General features: G+C 38.2%; 1 protein-coding gene across 3 annotated transcripts in view; it reads right to left on the reverse strand.

Annotated features, from left to right (window-relative positions):
- Positions 1–18,422, reverse strand: part of LOC136852022 (neuron navigator 2-like) — an 89,941-nt gene that overhangs the window by 10,475 nt on the left and 61,044 nt on the right. For all 3 annotated transcript variants that reach the window (XM_067126495.1, XM_067126494.1, XM_067126493.1), the window contains 10 exons: positions 16,747–16,828; positions 16,170–16,378; positions 14,262–14,515; positions 13,921–14,062; positions 8,154–8,295; positions 3,507–3,697; positions 3,027–3,194; positions 2,573–2,808; positions 2,179–2,381; positions 1,831–1,954 (listed from right to left, as the gene is read on the reverse strand). In XM_067126495.1, coding sequence (XP_066982596.1) covers positions 1,831–1,954; positions 2,179–2,381; positions 2,573–2,808; positions 3,027–3,194; positions 3,507–3,697; positions 8,154–8,295; positions 13,921–14,062; positions 14,262–14,515; positions 16,170–16,378; positions 16,747–16,828 — 1,751 coding nt within the window. The remainder of the gene's footprint in view (positions 1–1,830; positions 1,955–2,178; positions 2,382–2,572; positions 2,809–3,026; positions 3,195–3,506; positions 3,698–8,153; positions 8,296–13,920; positions 14,063–14,261; positions 14,516–16,169; positions 16,379–16,746; positions 16,829–18,422) is intronic.

The raw sequence follows: 18,422 nt of genomic DNA on the forward strand, positions 1-18,422 counted from the left end.
CGTTCAACTTGTCTTATCAACTGCTTTTCTTGTGCTGGAATGGTTGTGAGCAATTTACCAATATTAATTTCTGCTGGTACAGCAATGTGTAGGAGGTAGCACCAGCGATAATGTCCTGAATGATGCCCTTACGAGAAGGGCGAAACTAGTCGACACCCCACGAGAGCTACCTCCTACACAATGCTATATCACCAGAAATGAATGTTGGTCAATTGCTCACAACCATTCCGGCACAATAATAATAACAATATACTATAACTGTAATTACAAAATTCGTATGTGATACGCATTTTAAACAAACAAATATCTTTCCCTCATCTTTTGAGAAGAAGCTCGAAGCAAAAGCTGTCAGATATGTCACTTGAACATGACAAGAAAGGGGAATGTAGCTGATTAGTGGGTCAAAGATTTCTTATGTAATTCTCTCTCTCTCTCTCTCTGTGTCCGTAATAATTCATAAAAAATTTCACTCTAAAGTAAGGGCAACTGTTATCTCTCTCTCTCTCTCGTCCATAGTTAGCACAACCTACGTATTACTGTTTCTCTGTATGTCTTTAACTGTACAGTAGATAATTTTAAATTGATCTAATTTTACCTGTACTGTCTACAAACTGTAAATACCCCATTCTAAAACATAGACACATAGAGCATTTCAGAACAAAGAGAGAGACAGAATAAAGAAGTTTTTAGAAACGGGGTTGAGAAGACTTCTAAAAATAGATCGGTGGAATGGGGGGGAGAGAAATAGTATACTAATCTTCACATTCCTATATTCTTACGTCAACCATTTATTTCTTTTTTTAAGGGTAATGTATTAAGCTAACTTTTAAATGAAATTACAGTAACTTTAATTTCATTTAAAAGTTAGTTTCATACTGAATATCCATCTTTTGATATTTAAGGTAAGAATAACTTCTCTCTCTCTCTCGTTATTCTCTGTCTCCGTAACAATTCATAAATAATTTAACTTGATATTTCAAGTAAGGACAATATCTCTCTCTCTCTCTCTCTCTCTCATGTTATTCTCTCAGTGTCCGTAATATCTGATAAATAATTTCACTCTCTTAAGTAAGGACAACCCTTACATCTCTCTCTCGCTCATTCATAGTTAGCACTCACACATTCTTACAACTTATTACTTCTCTGTACATCTTTACCTGTACAGTAGATAATTCAAACTGATCTACTTTTACCTGTATCGTCTACAAAGTGTAAATGTGCTAGTGTGGCAAATATGTTCTAAAACATAGATACATAATAACTAAGAGTTGTATTAGTCAAAATAAAAAAACACTGTTCATGAAAAAGCATTTCAGAACAAAGAGAAAGAGACATAGAACAAAGAAGTTATTAGAAAGAGGTTGAGAAGACTTCAAAAAACAGATCGGTCGGAAGGGGAGAGAGACAAATTCTCTTCCAACTCTATTTTTATGTCAACCATTTATTTCTTTTTTTAATTAAGGGTAATGTATTAAGCTAACTTTTAAATGAAATTACAGTAACTTTAATTTCATTGTAATCTTAATAATTTGGGAGCATAATTAGGGTCATATTTAGTGTTTAAACTTTAGAAATAAGCATTTATTTGCATTTTTAGAGACTGCCAAAGTCATGTGAAAATTCGTCTTGCGCGAGGGGTTCTGGAACCTAACCTTGTGTAAGTTTGGGGTATGACTGTATACTATTACCACTGGTACAGTAGAATGTCATAGGGAGTTACAGGATAATAATTGAAGCATTTTATCATTTTAGCTACTTGCAAAAAGCAGTGAAACCTAATGAAACCTACCTTACTGCTAAAAGAGAAGCCTGTAGTATATCTGCACTTACTTGAAATTGCAATTAATGTGTAATCTGGTAGCTAGAGTAGCAGTAGGACAGCAAGTGGCAATGATGGCAGGCCCAACATGAACAGATGTTGGAAGACATCTTTGCAAAGTTTCAACGACGCCATCTGTAATAAATTTATTTTTATTTAAACAAGGCCAACATCTACTTAATTTTTCACATCTGTATTAAATAACGATGTCTGCATATCATCTAAAAGTACTGTATTTAAGAATGCATTAATTTGCAGCTCAGTGGTCTGACTAAACTATTTTTATTACCAAGTTAAGATCTTGGCATGAAAGCAAAGTAAACTTCCTTGTGTGATTAAAAAAGTAAAGCGGAACTTACTGGCTAAGTGAAGATCATCAATAATTATTATGCAAGGAGGAGTGCTAGAATCCTCTGGACTAGTTATACTTGAACTCAGTGATGACGATGAAACACTAATACTCGAAGACATAGAAGAGGTAGACTGAGATGATGAAGCAAGACCTTTTGGCCACATGCTTGAGAGTAGCTGGCACAATTCCAGTGTGTTGCTTCCTGTAACTCTGAGGACATGGATAAAAAACTGACACTCTGTGTATATTATATTTGGAAAAGATCAGGATGCAGCATTAGAAATATCCAAAACCTATTAATGCACATAATATTCAAGGTACATGTTTCTTATTTTCAAATTGTCTGGTTTTGACTAATTTCCATGTCTTATTAGAAGCTTTTATAAGGAAAAGATACTTACTTAAATGTTTTTATAGCATCACTAGAATATTCTCCAGTGGAATTGGTGACAAAGAACTGTGCCAGAGTCTCGGCTAGTGAGCTCTTCCCACAAGCCGGAGGCCCAGCAAGCAACAGACGGCGATGCTCTGTTAACTGAGAAGCTAAGCGCTTCAGTGCACTTGCTGGTGTTACACTGCTGAAAGCTGCAAGTGACACATCTCCAACAGCTTCCCCATCCTTTTTGTGATTTCCACCCTGGATTGATGATGTATTTTCTTAATGGTACTATATTATTATTTTGAAAAATTTAACCAAATCTTTGATTGTATTGCATCAGTACAATTATAACTGAAGAATTTCCATGACTATTTCACCTTTATAAACCACTGACAATTTAAAAACTTGGAAGTAACTGGAAATAAGTGTCTCAGCATACTTACTTCTCATGGTTGATGGATAAACATAAAACATACCTTTAACCATACATGAAGAGCATCTACATTGCCAACAAAGTATCCATATGGCAGCAATTCAGGTAATGGCAGATCTGGCGCACGGACAATTTCATCGACCCGATAACATAATATTGAATCAGTCTCCAGCCCTAAGGCCGATACTGGATCAATACGATTCCCATAATCCTGGCAGATAATAAGATGTGGATTGATATTTACAAGTTTAATTAACCCAATAGCTTTATTTTCAAAGATGATGAATAGTCCTAAAATCAGACTCAATCATTATCGTATTTATGAAATTTAAATGCCGTGTTTAAAAGCTTTGTGCAAACAGTAACAATAAAAAAGAACACTACCAAAATCATCTTCAGTCAAAGTACTACAACAAGCAATCCAATCATATTGGAGAGTTCAGTGAAAAATGCTGTTAAAATTAATATCTATTGAAAAATAAATTTTTTTTAACCACACAAGAAACAGTTTACGAATTCATACCTTTACTGTATTAGCAATTAACTTGTCAAATTCTTCCCAAGTTGTCTTGGACTCGACATTAATGTTACCAATATGAGTAAGATAACTGGGTTTCAAATTAATGATGGTTGAAGGATTTACAGTTGCTAAGTCTGACTGCTCAACCACCATTACCTTAACCTGATGACCACTCACAAGAGCTACACTGTTGCCTGAAAAGAAAATGGTTTTCATATTCATACACAATCAGTTTTTGCAATACATGTGCTTTGTATAATGCTCTCACAGATTTTAATAACACTGAACAGTAAAAGTCTCACCTTAACAAATGCTTTGAAGGCCTGGCTTTTTTTATTTAACAAAGTCCTTATATTATAACCTGCTCTTGAATATTTTTAGATCTCTAACAGCTGACAGCAATCCGCATAATACTGAACCAAATCAAACCTATCCTTTACACTTAACATTCAATTTAAGAGATTTATTTAAAATAAACCTCTATGCTTAATGGCTACAGTATTATGATAAGTTGAGGTGTTACCATGACAAAAGTCTTATAAAAGAATAATCAATTTTGTCATACAAACCTCTAAATCAAATACTGTACACTTGTCTCTCAGTCCCATGACATTCCTAGTCTTTTGGCTGCCAGACAAGAGAAGATGAAGGCGGCTCTTACCAAATGAGCCCTCTGGACCCTCGGGTATGTATTAACTGAAAACCACTTTTCTTGGACAATATGCACACCAGTGAGACCATGAGAAGAGGGTACTCATATGATTAATGGAGTTGTATGAAAAATTTGTTTTCATCACAATCCCATTAATCATATATTAGCACAAATTTTATATGCCTTTAGAGTCCAAAAGAATACCTGGGGACTGTAAGGAGTCAGAATCTAAGTCTCTCGTAGGTTATACCTTTTAAAAGGTATATAATCCAAAAACCATTTAGTGTGGCCCTGTCCTTTGTTGGTGTGGAAGACAATGAAGGGATGAAATATATTGTGGAAAATTCTAGCTGCCAATTGTATGCATCTTTGTGCAAAGACAGGGGCAAACGATCCTTGATAACTCTGTATGGCATGTAAGATTTTCCAAACATTGCCCGAGTATTGTGGATCTGTCTATAAGAGTTGAAATTCTAATAAGGCAGATAATTAAAGGAATGGCAGTGTTGGCTACAGTGCTACTTCCACTTCTTCAGCTCTTAGATCAGCTCTGTTTGATGTGATAGAGGCTGCATATTGCAATACTGCAAGATCTCCACTGAGCATGATGTTGTCCTCCTGACTGCTAGGTTTTGCTGAGACCAGCATCAAAGGATTTGATATGATAACTAACCATGTGAAAGCCCTGCCTGGGGGATGACCTGGAAACCATGTGCATTAAAGAATCCTGTAGCTAACTCTTATGATTTTTGGCTATTAAATATGCCACTTGAAATAGCCATTAGCACTCTGTTGACCTTGTAAGTGGGCATCAATTTGGGTGCTGACTTCATCCCCACCATGGTTCCTTGCAAGTAGCATTCTCCCCACATCCTCTTCCTTCTCAATGTACCGGACAGTACTCTCATTCATGCCATAATGGGCAGCTACTACAGTGTAACTTTTCCCTTCCCTCAACATTTCCTGAAGTGCTACCTTCTCCTGGAGTGTCATGACCTTCCTCTGGCCTGGCGTTTAGGAGGCATCTTAGGGCATGATTCAGAAAGATACATGGAGTCAGCACTGATACAGAACACGGGACTAGTAGAGGCATACGCAGTGAACTGGGTCATTTGCATGTCATGTAGTACAGTACAAGGTACTGCACATAACAATGATATTTTGCGCATCATGTACTGTGCATACTGTATATTTTATTGATATTTTGCTGTGTTGTAAGATGATTTTGAAATGATATTAAAGTGTTTTAGGCTGATAGTAGAGTATATCTAAAATACATGGAACCTGTCCCGTTGTTCTACGGTATTTTCACTTTACTGTATTTTCATGACTAAATACATTTTTTATAAAAAAATCATTTACCAATTTTCAAATATTAACATTAATGTAAAGACAGCAAAATATCAATAAAATGTATTTTTTCCTCTTAAACCCAAAATCACCATGTACGAAAGAAATGGTGCATGCCTGAATGTGCACTGGGATAGCCTGATTAGTTTTTGACTTGGTAAGAGTACAGTAACAGTTGTAGGAGTGTTCACCCATAGCCGTAGGCCATATACATACTGTATTTTTAAGTGTACAGTATTGTTGTAAGATGACTTTGAAATGATATTCAAGTGTTTTAGGATGATAGTTTAAGGTATATTTGGTGTTTGAACCATTACAATGGGCAGTTACATATAAGCATGGGGGGGAGGGGGTTTCCAACTTATCGTGAGTGGTTGTGGTCCTTAATCACCACGATACCGGGGGTCGACTGTACTTACATTAACTCGATAATCTAACTGCTGGAGGTAATCAATCCCTACATCGCTCTCATATGCATAACTCAAGTGCTGAGTGGCTATAAACTGGGTTATATAATTACTCAATGTTGCACAGGGAAAGTGAGATTTTTATGGTTTACAAAGCTGATTTTTTCATCTTTATCTTCTTGGGTTTCATTACTAGTTTCTTTATTTTGATCTTTCATATGACTTTTCTCTTGTAAATTATCTATCATTTCTTTCCACGAGTTTCTGTCAACTGCTTCTTTACTTATAAATTTCATGAAATTTAATGTTGTGTATATTATGCTGTGATCTTCTTTTTTTTGTTGCAGTTAATAAAATAAGTATTACATATGTATGTTTCATTATGAGTTTCCAACTTATTTACGTATGCATGTTTCATTATGAGTTTCCATCTTATTTTTTACCTATGGTTATGTCCTAAGTCTGAAGTGGGACTCCTGTTGGTTGGTTTCTTATTTGTGATGTTGATTTACTAATTTTCTTAGTTTCCTGATACTGATTGTTCTCTATTCTTATTTTTGATTTTGGTTTGACAAATGGATTTAGTTTCTTTATGTGCCATTTTCTAGTACAAGGTTTAATACTACTCAGTTTGTTATAAGTTTTATTTTGGCCACTACTAAAATGTGGAATAGTTTGCCTAGTGACATTGAGGAAATTTCTGATCTCCAAATGTTTAAGTGAGGAACAAACCGATCTAGAAGAAAATACCTCGAGAAACAATGGGATAGTTCTTGAGTGGACCACAGAACCACAAAACTGAATACATGTACAGTATCCAAAAGGCACTTGTGTAGTAAGACTAACTTCCTCTGCTTAACAGAAACAGACATATGTCTTCACAAGGAAATGAAAAGACCATGAATATAATATTCTAACAAAATCAAACAACTAATAGCAGTTACAAAATAGCATAAGGAGAAGTTTAAGTATAATAGTAAGAAACATTTAAAATGCAAGCAGAAATGTACGTAGGACCAGGCATGGGGAGAAAGCAGTAAAACGTCATCTTAAGAGACACTATGGGGGTCTGGCCTTTCTGATAAGTAACAAAGACCCTTGTCGAAACTTTGACAAGAGAGATTGTACTTTCCCAAAAGTTGTGGTATGGTTTCATGTATTTTTTAAAAATTTATGTTAGAGTGGAAATGCGTGTTATGTAGAAGAAGGATATTATGTTTTGTTGGGTTTGTATCTAGTTGTGAAAAGCATTGTTTTGCTGTTCTGTGTATTTAATTGCAAGTACGTGTAATGGTGCTTAACTACTGGACATTGGTTGTTTGTTTGGTTGTTAGTCGAATGTTTGGTAGTGGTCAAAGACGGCCGTGAAGGGAGTCTCATCACAGCTTTGGTGCAGTGTAGTGTATCTAGCAGGGGCTCAAGAAAGGGAAGTGCAGCCATAGCTGTCAGTGCCTTCAAGTCCATTTAAATATTCCTTTTCATCCTAAAGTTCATTTAGGGAGATTTCCTTTAGGAGATATGCATATCGAAATGTAAGGAGAATTTCCTGGAGTGTGCTTTGGATGAGGGTTACGAAGTAGAGATTGTGCTCATGCCATTCTCATTCTAATTCAGACTAGGAATATTGAATGCGCCATTTGAACTAACAGTAAGTTAATATCATTTATGTCTTGGATTAATATACACAACGCAATGCACTGTTTTAAGTGCAATATGGAATATGAGTGAAGTAACCTGGGTGTCGTAGTATAAGACTTAGGCTAAGATTAGGTTAGTACATTTCAAACCGTATAGGCTGTACAATCACTTTACAATTTGAAATTTTATACTTATTCTGAGCGAGTTGGAATAACCCTACACTGTAGCCTGCACTTCAATATTTTCTAGATACCTTACATTTAACAGCAATTCACATTGTTCCTAACTTAAACTAACCTGTACTTTACTTAATCAATTTAAGAGATATATTAACCAATTAATCACGTCCAAAATGGTGGTATAAGAAGAAATAATCAAAAAATGGTAGCTGATAAGTATAAAAGTCCACTAATTGGAGGTGTTTTACTTATCAAATATCACAAAAATACTTCTATATAAATATTAAAAGACTTGAAAAAGTATGTGAAACAATATTATGGTTCAACCAGACTACAGTGCTGGCTCATAGCATATGTTAAAACTGAATTAAACACGAAATGAACATGTCAGTTGTAGAGATAGAAAACAAGAAGTGCTACTCACCAGATGTATTTCCTGGGTTAAGAGTAAGAGCAGTGAGCGTATGGGATAATGGGGTAAGAAGAACATCGGCTGATGAATTGCACTGGCCTCTAATGAGTGATAACAACTTGTTATTTTCCTCTCTTAGTCCCGTTACTTCTGCCTGGTAATAAAAATTAAGATGGTTGATACATCTGATTCTGCCTCTTAAAAGAAATTAACAATATTGTTATTCAAGTGTGATAAACATGGCTAAAAGTATTGATGCCTCTGACTGCTGTCATAAACTGAAAATTTAGTTGTAATAATTTGGTTAGGTTTTATACTCACTTTGTAACCGTTTGGGAGTCTTCAGTATTATGAGTACAGTATAATCCCAATATAAAGACATTTAGTTATCCAATATATTACAAATGGTTTGGCACCAGACAGTGTTAGAGAGCATACCAAGACCAGTCAGCCACTTCAAGAGAGTTGCAATCAATAAATTAAAAGAGATCAAGCCTTGTGTTGGAATATGGAATTCATCATATAAAAAGGAACAACTCTTATGTGATTTTGACTTGTCTTAGAAATAGTCACTTGTCTGTCCCATGGATATCTGACTGAATATGTATGTCCAAAATATAACTGACAATGAATGCCAAATTTTTCAAACAAAAGTGAAGAAATTTTGTTAGAATCTCTCACTTTCAATCAAAACAATTATAAAACTTGTAAAAGGCTGAAATATAATAAATAAAATTAAAAAAATTATTATCAATAAAGATAACCTTTGGGCTAAATGAATGATCTCAGTGGTCTGGCTAAACTAATAATAATAACTGATGTGGGGAACTTAGCTACTTTCATAAGGCTCACCATAGTTTGCAAGCAATAGAAATTATTTCTATCACTTGTACCACACAATCTATATATGAGTGTTGTGGGCAGCATTTCCATAAAATCAGTAACCTTTATTCCTGTTTATTTTATGCATCATGATATTCTTATGTACTAACATAGCCTCTATAGCTGTAATGAACAAACATTTTCATGAAGCACTGTTAAATTTGAGGAGATCAGATTGTTGAAAAAACTATGGCTGGTATTGGGAGGAGGCAGCTAATGGAAAGTTCAATATGAGCACTTGACTCTTAAATAATGCAGTAGGACATTCTCAAAACTCGTACAAAAGCATAAAATGGCAAATTTTTAAATCAATTTGTATTTTTAATACTTAACAAACCAGCGGTCTTAACATAAGGGAAAAAAAAAGCTACAAGGAGTTGGTGGCATCGGGAGATGGCCAAGATGGCAGTGTGAGGGAGGAGGAACCGAGCCCCCATACCCCATTTCAGAAGCATGAGGGAAGTTTTCTCTAGCCCAGGTAAATTATGAGGGGTTGGCTTGTGGTGGGGAGTATATGTTAAGACCGCAGGTTTGTAGTTATGAAAAATACAAACTGATTTAAAAATCTGTCATTTGTTCATACACAGAACAAACCTTTGGTCTTAACATACGAGAGACTTACTCAAGGGAGGATAGAGAAGCCTTAGAACTAACTGGAAGTTCAGCTCACCTGGACTCACTTCCTGGCCAAAGAGGGACATAGGAGGGAGTCATATGCCTTTGAACTGTAAAGTAAATGGTTACTTGCCAGCCAGACATCTGGGTTAAAAGACAATGTTGGATTCCTGTACATTGTGTCCTGTAGTGAGATAGAGAATTCAGCTGTTGGGGACAACAAAACTACATTAGCCACAAGCCCTGTTTGTCATCATTTCCTCTCCCCTGGTTAGAGAAAGGAAGGGAGTTGCTTCCAAAATAGTTTGCATTGTGTGTGAACAATCAGGTAAAACTAATGGAAAGAAGCTCTACACTCACCTGTTTCTGACCAGTTCCAGCACATGATGGATAATTTCTCTCCATTGCCCGCCAGTAGAGGAGAAAAAAGAAAGAGAAGAAGAAGACCATTCAAACCACTCATTCTCACTTTCAAAACCAACATCTTAGGAAAGATACAAACAGTCTGCTATGGACACTAGATGAACTATACAACTTGTTGAGCAGCCACCACTAAACTCAAGGAAAAAGTGTCCAAAGACCTGTGGGCAACGTCCCGCAAATATAAGGATGTGAAGGTGGTTTGGCGCAGACATGTACCAGGTTCTTTTTGAATGCGATGGAAGGACCTGGAACCCTAACATCATGTGCTCTTGCGTGCACTGAATTGGCTTCTGGATTTGAAGACATAGAATAAGCTTGTTTAATTACTTCTCAAAGCCAAAGGAGATAATATTATTGGACACTTCTTCTTGACTTGTCCTGTACTAACAAAAAGTCTGACAACCTGGTCTGAGGGGCTGAGTCCTTTTTAGGTAGTTACGCAGTGCCCTAACAGGACATAAAAGTTAAGAGTAACTCACCAGGGTCATCACCAACAAAATCTGAAAGTGAAGGGATGGATAAAGACTCGAATCTGTTGTGGTGAACGGAGGGAATTTGAGTCTTGACCATGAATTCTGGGACAAATTTGAAGGCTACAGACCCCCAACCCCTCGTGTGTTTAACCTCAAAAATAGTCTGTGTAGTTCACTTACTCTCTTGGAAGAAGCTAAGGCTAACAGGAAAACTGCCTTAAGGGGTACATCTCTGTCTGAAAAAGCTCTCAGGGGTTTGTATAGACTGCATGTGAGACTGTCAAGTACCAGTGTTAGGTCCCAATTAGGAAGTGTCTACCTGTTCTCGAGGGAAGAGAACAGCAGATCCTAGCATCGATCCATTCCGTAGGCTCAATGCCAATTCCAGGCCCACGAACTTGAATATCCAAGTCAGAACAGCGTCCCTCCCCTTCAAAACCAAGTTTGCCCACAGGATTGCCATCTGGTGGGCCAGGTAGGTAACAGCCTTACCTCCAGATTAGCACAGTCTCCTGAAGGTGGAATCCTCCCCTGGGGTTACGGAACGCTGCCATGACAGTCGAGTCCAGGTTTGCTGCTTCTTGCTGCATGAGGGTGATACCCTCTGCACCAAGCTGCTATAGTGAAAGACCTGGACCTAGGTGGACCTGTTTCATCGGCAGAGACCCCTCCGAGGGCATGTAGTAGCTTTTCTGCCGAGACAGAGGAGGAGGAGGTAGCTTATCTGAGCGGTTGGAATGAAGAGAACTCTCCTGCCCAGATACTAGAGAGTTCACCTGCTCAAAAACCCCTTCGGTAAGCGTGGACCATGGCAAGCCAACTGATGCCTTGGGTTCCTTCTTCAGTCCCCAGTAGGCTTTGAGGCAAAATGGACAATCCACGGATGCGGCCATGGCCCCTTCCCTGAGATCGGTGTGCTGACAAATCAGCACTATGATCTCTGCAAAGGTCCTCTGCAGGAGGAAGAACCTTGGCAGAACCCCCTTGTCCCTCCTCGACTGCTTGGGCATACGACTGGGTTGATTTGAGGACCGAACCTGGAACATAAGCCTTGGTGGTAGGGCTGCGTTGGGGATAAGCATCCTAATCTCAGGCCTTTCTGTCTGGCTCACATCTCCCAGTATAACCCCAGGAGGTTGAGGGGACAGGTGAGAGGGACTGAGCACTGTTTCCTGTCCTATCAGAAGCCGAAGCCCCAGTAGGAGAGGAAAGCTGCATGCGATCACCAACCTGTGGTGGCGATGGCTGCACGGGTCTAGGAGAGCGATCCCGTTTGTGCGGACGTTGGGGGTGCTGTCCTGAGGTGAGTGCATGGGCTCACGCAAACCTACACGGAAGCTCTCGCTGGTTGAGCTGACCTGTTAGCGCAAGCGGGGGCAGACCCAGAGAGAGTGATTGTTCACTCTCGGGTGTGAGCTCGGGATGTCCTCCCGACATGCTCAAGTCTTTTTCAGTGCTATGGCCTCCAGACAAGAAGAAGACTGTGTGGGGGACCTCCCCAAAGCTTCTCCAGGTGCACGTACTCTCAATTCAGCTACACCTGTATGGGCAAGCACTGGCAGGGGGTGAGGAAGCACCTGCATCCTTGCTCACCTTTTCTTGAGCAGAGCCTGAACCAGCCCGTGGAGTCAGCAAGCAGCCTGTGGAGCTGACTCCATAATACTGGCAGAGGTGCCTAGAGGTGTTTGCAAAATGTGAGTACCTGGGGCAACATGGTCCTTTTTGGAGGTCTGTGCACTGGACATTCAATGGTTGCTTTCTCTATCCGAGTGTCTGGAGAGATGGGTAGAGGTAGGCACTGCACCAGTCCTGGAAGGTGACTTCCCGGGACTAGCATTGGGTACACGGGTCCCCTTGGAGACCAGCACACTCGATACTCTCAAGTCATGGGGTCTCTGCGAGACCCATGACACAGCCCCATGCCTGAAGACCGGGGAGAGCCAGCGGGAGATGCCTTTGTCTCCCCCATGTAGGGAGGCAGCCCTTCAGAAGCCCCATGACAGGACTTCTTCAGGGTGGGGGAAGCTACCTTCTTCCTCCGTTTCTGAGCTTTGTAAGAAGGAGAGGAAGTGGCAGCAGACAATGAAGGTGATACCTTCCGACTTCTCTTCTTTGACATCTTCAGTAGAGCATGGAGGAGCTGATCCCCAATGGAGGGGGCCAGCAGAAGGCACACCAGAAGGATGAGCTACCGCAAGGTAGACCATAGCAGGGGCATGAGGGGATGTCTTGTCTACAGCAGCATGAGTAACGGGGGCATCACATAGGACGGGAAGCCCTCAGGTGACTCGAGCTCTGCAACGAGGGAACACCCAGAAGGCCCAGACATTGTCAAGTCTCCCGGAGTTCCTTGTTTTCCTCCACTCCTGAAACCAAAGTTGGGTTGGGGTTGGTGGCCTCCCTTCGCTCTGAAGGAGATTCCTCCCCCCAACCCCCTATGGGCGAACAGAGACCACCGAGCAGAGGTCGTCCTGGTCACCAGCCCCCCAACATTGGCTTCCACTTGACAAAGCAAGCGAAGGCGATGAAGAGGAGATCGCTCCCATAGGAGTGATGGCAAGGCATGGGAGCTTCGCAAGGGGAAGGAAAGAGCAAGAAGGATCGGCAACCAACTGCGTTGTCAGGGCATGTTACCACTGGATGACACCTTGGAGGGTCTTCTTGTATTTCCTCCTCTGCAAGAACTTCACCCACTGCACAGGAGACCAGTTACGACACTTGTCACACATTGATATGGGGTTACAATATGCCTCCTGCAACTTATGCAGAGAACACGAGGGTCAACATCCAGGCTAGAGTGGCAACGGTTGCATGGATTAGAGGCAGTACTGGGGCAATTACAAACACACCAACAAGTACACAAAATATCCACAAAACAAGCAACAATCCCACTGGGAATGAAGATGATGAAAACAAAGCAAAACGGCAGGCATGGCAGAGGGTATAAATGTTCCACATCGCACGGCTGCTGAAAGCAAAGTGAATGCTTACCGTCAGGGTGGGTGGGACTCCCACCAGTTGGATGGTAGTTAACTACCTAACCACCTTGTTTAAAATTTAAACAGCCAATTCCAGCTGTGGTGAAGCATATTCCTTATGTAAAGACCGATGGTTTGTATATTGTGTAAGGACTTAGTGTTCACTGCCTACATGACAAAATAATGATTTAGGGGTGGGAGGGAAGTTGTAATTCAGGATTTTCACTAATCCAGGACCTACCTAATCTTAATGGTAGTGCTTTCGTGACAGTCTCAATCAAACCATCTGATTCAAAACTACAACTTTTGATTATTATATTCAAACTACAACTTTTGATTATTATAACAAGTAATATTGAGGGTCTACAATAACAACACAAAGTACTGGACAGTAGTTTATAAGCTTACCTGCAGTCTAGTAATGGTATCTGCCTGAGACTGTAGTTGATGTTGAGTTGAGAGGACTTCTAGTCTACAGTCTGTTAATTCCCTTTCCTTATCAGCAAGGTCTTTCTGTAAGCCAGCGATCAAGTTGTTTTCTTCTTGTGAACTACAGTAAAGCAAACAAAGCAATGATTGCATATTAAATATTAGTTATAATGGTCATTACGAGACACACCACATCATAACCTGTGGCAGTATGTTTCCAGATGTAGCATGGCAGTGACTATATGAAAATTGTTGAAATGGCTTACAAATCTTTATATACTGAAATAAAAATAAAAGATGTCACGACCATAAGTGCATACCTTTGATTTTCATCCTTCGTTTTTAAATCTTGTCTTTGTTTTGCACATTCCTTACCAAAGGACTTCAAAGTTGAGTGAGGTTTCATTAAAGTACAATAGCTTGAAGGGGGAGGAGGAGAAGATAAATGTTTAACAGCTGAATTCACTGTGTGATGCATTGGTAATTCATGAGATTCTTCTGGATTCCCATCCACTGTTTGCTTGCTTCGTTTTCTGCTGTGTCTTCCAAAGGCTCGCCGAAACGAACTGCGTAGCTGTGGGACACAATAGCCTCTGAATAACTTTGGATGAACAATATAATATTTGTATGCAATGATCACAGATATAATTACAACACAAACATCACAACAAATGTGAGACATAAGGATTACATATGGAAACTAATTTCTGATAAAGATAATGTGAGAACAGTTGTTTAAGACTCCATGGACTCTACTGATTGTACTATATTGTTAGGCAGCAATATTTAAAACAACAATAATACTGAGTAGGAAATATAAATTTAGTTACACAAAAATTTAATAATTTAAGAACACGTAATTTTATTAGGAAAATAAGTAAAAAATAAAGTCTCTGTACCTCATACATAACTTCTTTACAAAATCTGCACAAAACATTTTCACAGTAATGGCAGTGGTTAATGAATATTTATGGCAATTGTCAGATACCCTGCATTCTGTCATTTCACTTGTGTTCTGTAAAATCAATGTGAGAATTTATGACATTATTTATGACAACTGCAGTTTCTGTATTTAGCTACCTTACACCACATACTACAGACTTAATGTTCTAATATCTTTCAGAGTCTGCAACAACCTCTACCAACAACATGCTTTTCCAAAGGTTGGGTTTTGAGCACTTTCCCTCGGGAGCACACCCAAGAACACTTTCCTTTCTTTTGCCTATGATTTTTTACATGCACCAAATTCTTAAGCTTTTCACTTCTAAGTCTTTACATCTACTGCATTTCTTTTCTCATGTTGTAGCTTTTCATATGTTTCTTATAAGGCCTTTGAATTACCTGTTGCAAAGTAATATTGATTTTAAACCATATTGTTAAAAATACTAACTTTGCTTTTATTTTGTGGTTGATTTCTTTCAAGTATGTTTATTTCAAATTTTTTTTATTATTTATGTTTCAAATTTTTTCTGGTAATGTTCAATGAAAGGAAGGCAATACTATATACTTAACATTCACATGCAGTATCTGCAACTGTGACAATTGTATTGACCTTGAAAGTCATTCATGAATTTCTGGTGTTTAATCAAACTGGTTTGTTTTAGACTTCAATTTAAAGGTGGCTTCCTTTTGGAGAAATGTGAACATATTTGAATCTACATTATCTCCAATTAAGTCTGACATAAACTTAGTACACAAAGTTCACTGATTTGAATTAAGTCTACTCTGGGACTCAGCCAGACTTTTGATTACTTAAACTGATTAGGGTGTATATTCACTTGTGGGATTATGTATGTATAAGAAATTTGGACCATACGGCCATTCAGCACCGATGATTAGGTATTGGATCTAAATGTAACTAATATTTCAGCTAAGCAGATATCTTATTCCAGTATCTGATTTTATTAGCGCCCTGACCAGCATCAATTTCCCTAACATCATTATTAAGAAACCAAATATTTTGCTATCAAGAATCAATAGAAGGTTGCCGAATAGTTTACCCTCATTCAAAATATAAATGAAGTCAACATGACAAACTTTTTAACCCATTTAACATAAAAGTTAAAAGAATTTTCTTAATCACAAAGCAGAATCTTTGATCCTCAGTGTCAAAAATGTCAGGGTAAAAACCACAAAATACTAAGAATTCAGTGAAGATTTTTTCTATTATTAGACTTGTTTAAACTGAACTAGCCCTAAGGTGAAGAATAAGCTCATTGATATCTTACCCAGCTTCTCTTTTTTATCTTACTGCCATCAGTCGAATTGAGTGTATCAGTCTGATGATGAAACTGATTGTGGTTAAAATGTTGTGAGAGGGTCCCAGGAACTGATCTTGAAGGCATAGATGCAAATGATGACAACGACGCTCCACTAACTGTTGATGTAACACTTGATACACTATCACATGACAACTGCCTTTCCATTGTAAAGTACCCTGTTGGTAAAATCATTATTTTTATCCAAAAGCAACATACTCTTTTTCATTACACGATAACAGTGTACATAATAATACTGACTGCGGTATGTCTATTGCACGCACAACAAGAGAATATAGGTAAAATATATTTCAAAATATTATCATCTATTACTTCACCAAAATTTAATATTTCACCAAATTGTAAAGTCTACAAATTACCATATATGAGTTTACCATAATGTATGCCAAAGTCAAACAACTGTTAAGTTTTAAAATCAAAGTGGGACACCTTTAATCAGGGATAACATGTTTAGTCAGTTTTTAAATGAAAAAGATATAGTAGTAGTAATAAAACTCGAGTGCCTGTGATGACTACTGATCATTACCTGAACTAACTGACTGGCAAACCGCTGAACTCTGCTGTCGTAATACTGCTGCAGTCTTCCGCAATTCAGCTGCCTCCGATTCCTGCAAAAAATTATGGCAATCTGTAACTGAAGTAATCCTCCTAATTCTTATATGAATGAACAAATATGAATTCCTGCCACAAAAACCTCAATGTATCACCTCTATTTTTATCTCTTTTACTTTAAACTTTATAGAGTCTTACATTTATTGAGAATACTCACAAAGTTTTATGTCAATGACTATTACCACTCTGAGTTTCAGAATTGACATACAGTATCTTATATCCCATTCTCTGGGTGAACCAATTTCCCTCTGCCTACAATCATATTCCCTACATTTTCTTACACATCTGACAACAATAAGTATAACAAAATTTTCTTCCATTATTATTCCTGACCAATAGGTTATAAAACTATAATGGAGTTTATGACCTGTCAGCAGCTAAAGTCGAGCCAATACAATCGGGTGGTCGAGTTCAGCGGCTGAGGTATGTAATACTCAAAAAGTCTGATGTCTGTTGTGTGCAATATGGAGGATATAAAGGAGTAAAAATTGGTAGTGAGAAATATAAAATGTTTTGTGGTGTTGGAAGACAAGACAAGGCATACTGGTTAGAGATGAAATGACCTATGTGACAGGGAAATGATCATTAAATTAAAGAATATTAAAATCAACCCTCAGGAAGACGTATACTCACAATAAACAAGACAAGATGAAGAAGAACATGAATTCTGTGAAAGTTTATCAGATGCAATGTTACACTCTGAGGGTATACCAAGAGGAAAAGACTTGAAACGTCCTGTCGGAAATATCAGCTGGTTTTGAGGATGTGGGAAGATACAGCCTTGAACAAAAATTTAAAGGGAGAAGCAGTACCGTTATGCTGCCGGAGACAATGAATAACGTTGCTAAAAGCAAACTATAAGAACTCCAGAGAAACTCCAGAGAAATGTTAATACTAAAAGGATGTAAAAGCTGAAATACCATTTGATTGTATTATGATAAGTACCCATGATCTCAAAGATGAGGACTGCACTGTTATATCTTGTGATCTTGACACAGCACAGAATACGGTGAGCTGATCGATAAAGTTATAAAGGAAATGAAATTTCTTATTGACTTGATTTATTCATTAAAATCTGGCTATAAAGCCAAGTACTGGGGCATTTTCAGCCATTCAACACTTGAGAGTGAAAAGGGAGTTGGAGTGATTGGAATGTAAGAAATAAGAAAGGAAGTGGGAACAGAGGACAAGCGAAAGGCTTTGGGTGAAGCTACATGCCGAATGGATGCTGCAAACAACCTTTAGTAATGCCAACAGTGCGCCACACGCAGTGGTACACTGATGGCGTTACCCCCCTATGGGGAATTTCCTCTTAAAACAGGTACATTATGCAGTAATGAGAGAGTTGAAATGTGTGACACTAATATAACTTTCTTAACGAATATACAGGAACAAACACTATTTTACAAGCAGCATCACATAATATATTTGTAAAAGCTGTGAAAAAGGAAGCTTGGAATTGAACATAACTCCAATAAAATTGTGAAATACCCTTTGTTTAGAATCATTGAGTACAGTGTTAATATACAATGATTTATGGAAGGTATATTAATGATTTGTGGAGAAAAAGGATACTGAAAGAACAGGTAT

Source organism: Macrobrachium rosenbergii, chromosome 24 (assembly GCF_040412425.1).
Source record: "Macrobrachium rosenbergii isolate ZJJX-2024 chromosome 24, ASM4041242v1, whole genome shotgun sequence".
NCBI lineage: Eukaryota > Metazoa > Arthropoda > Malacostraca > Decapoda > Palaemonidae > Macrobrachium > Macrobrachium rosenbergii.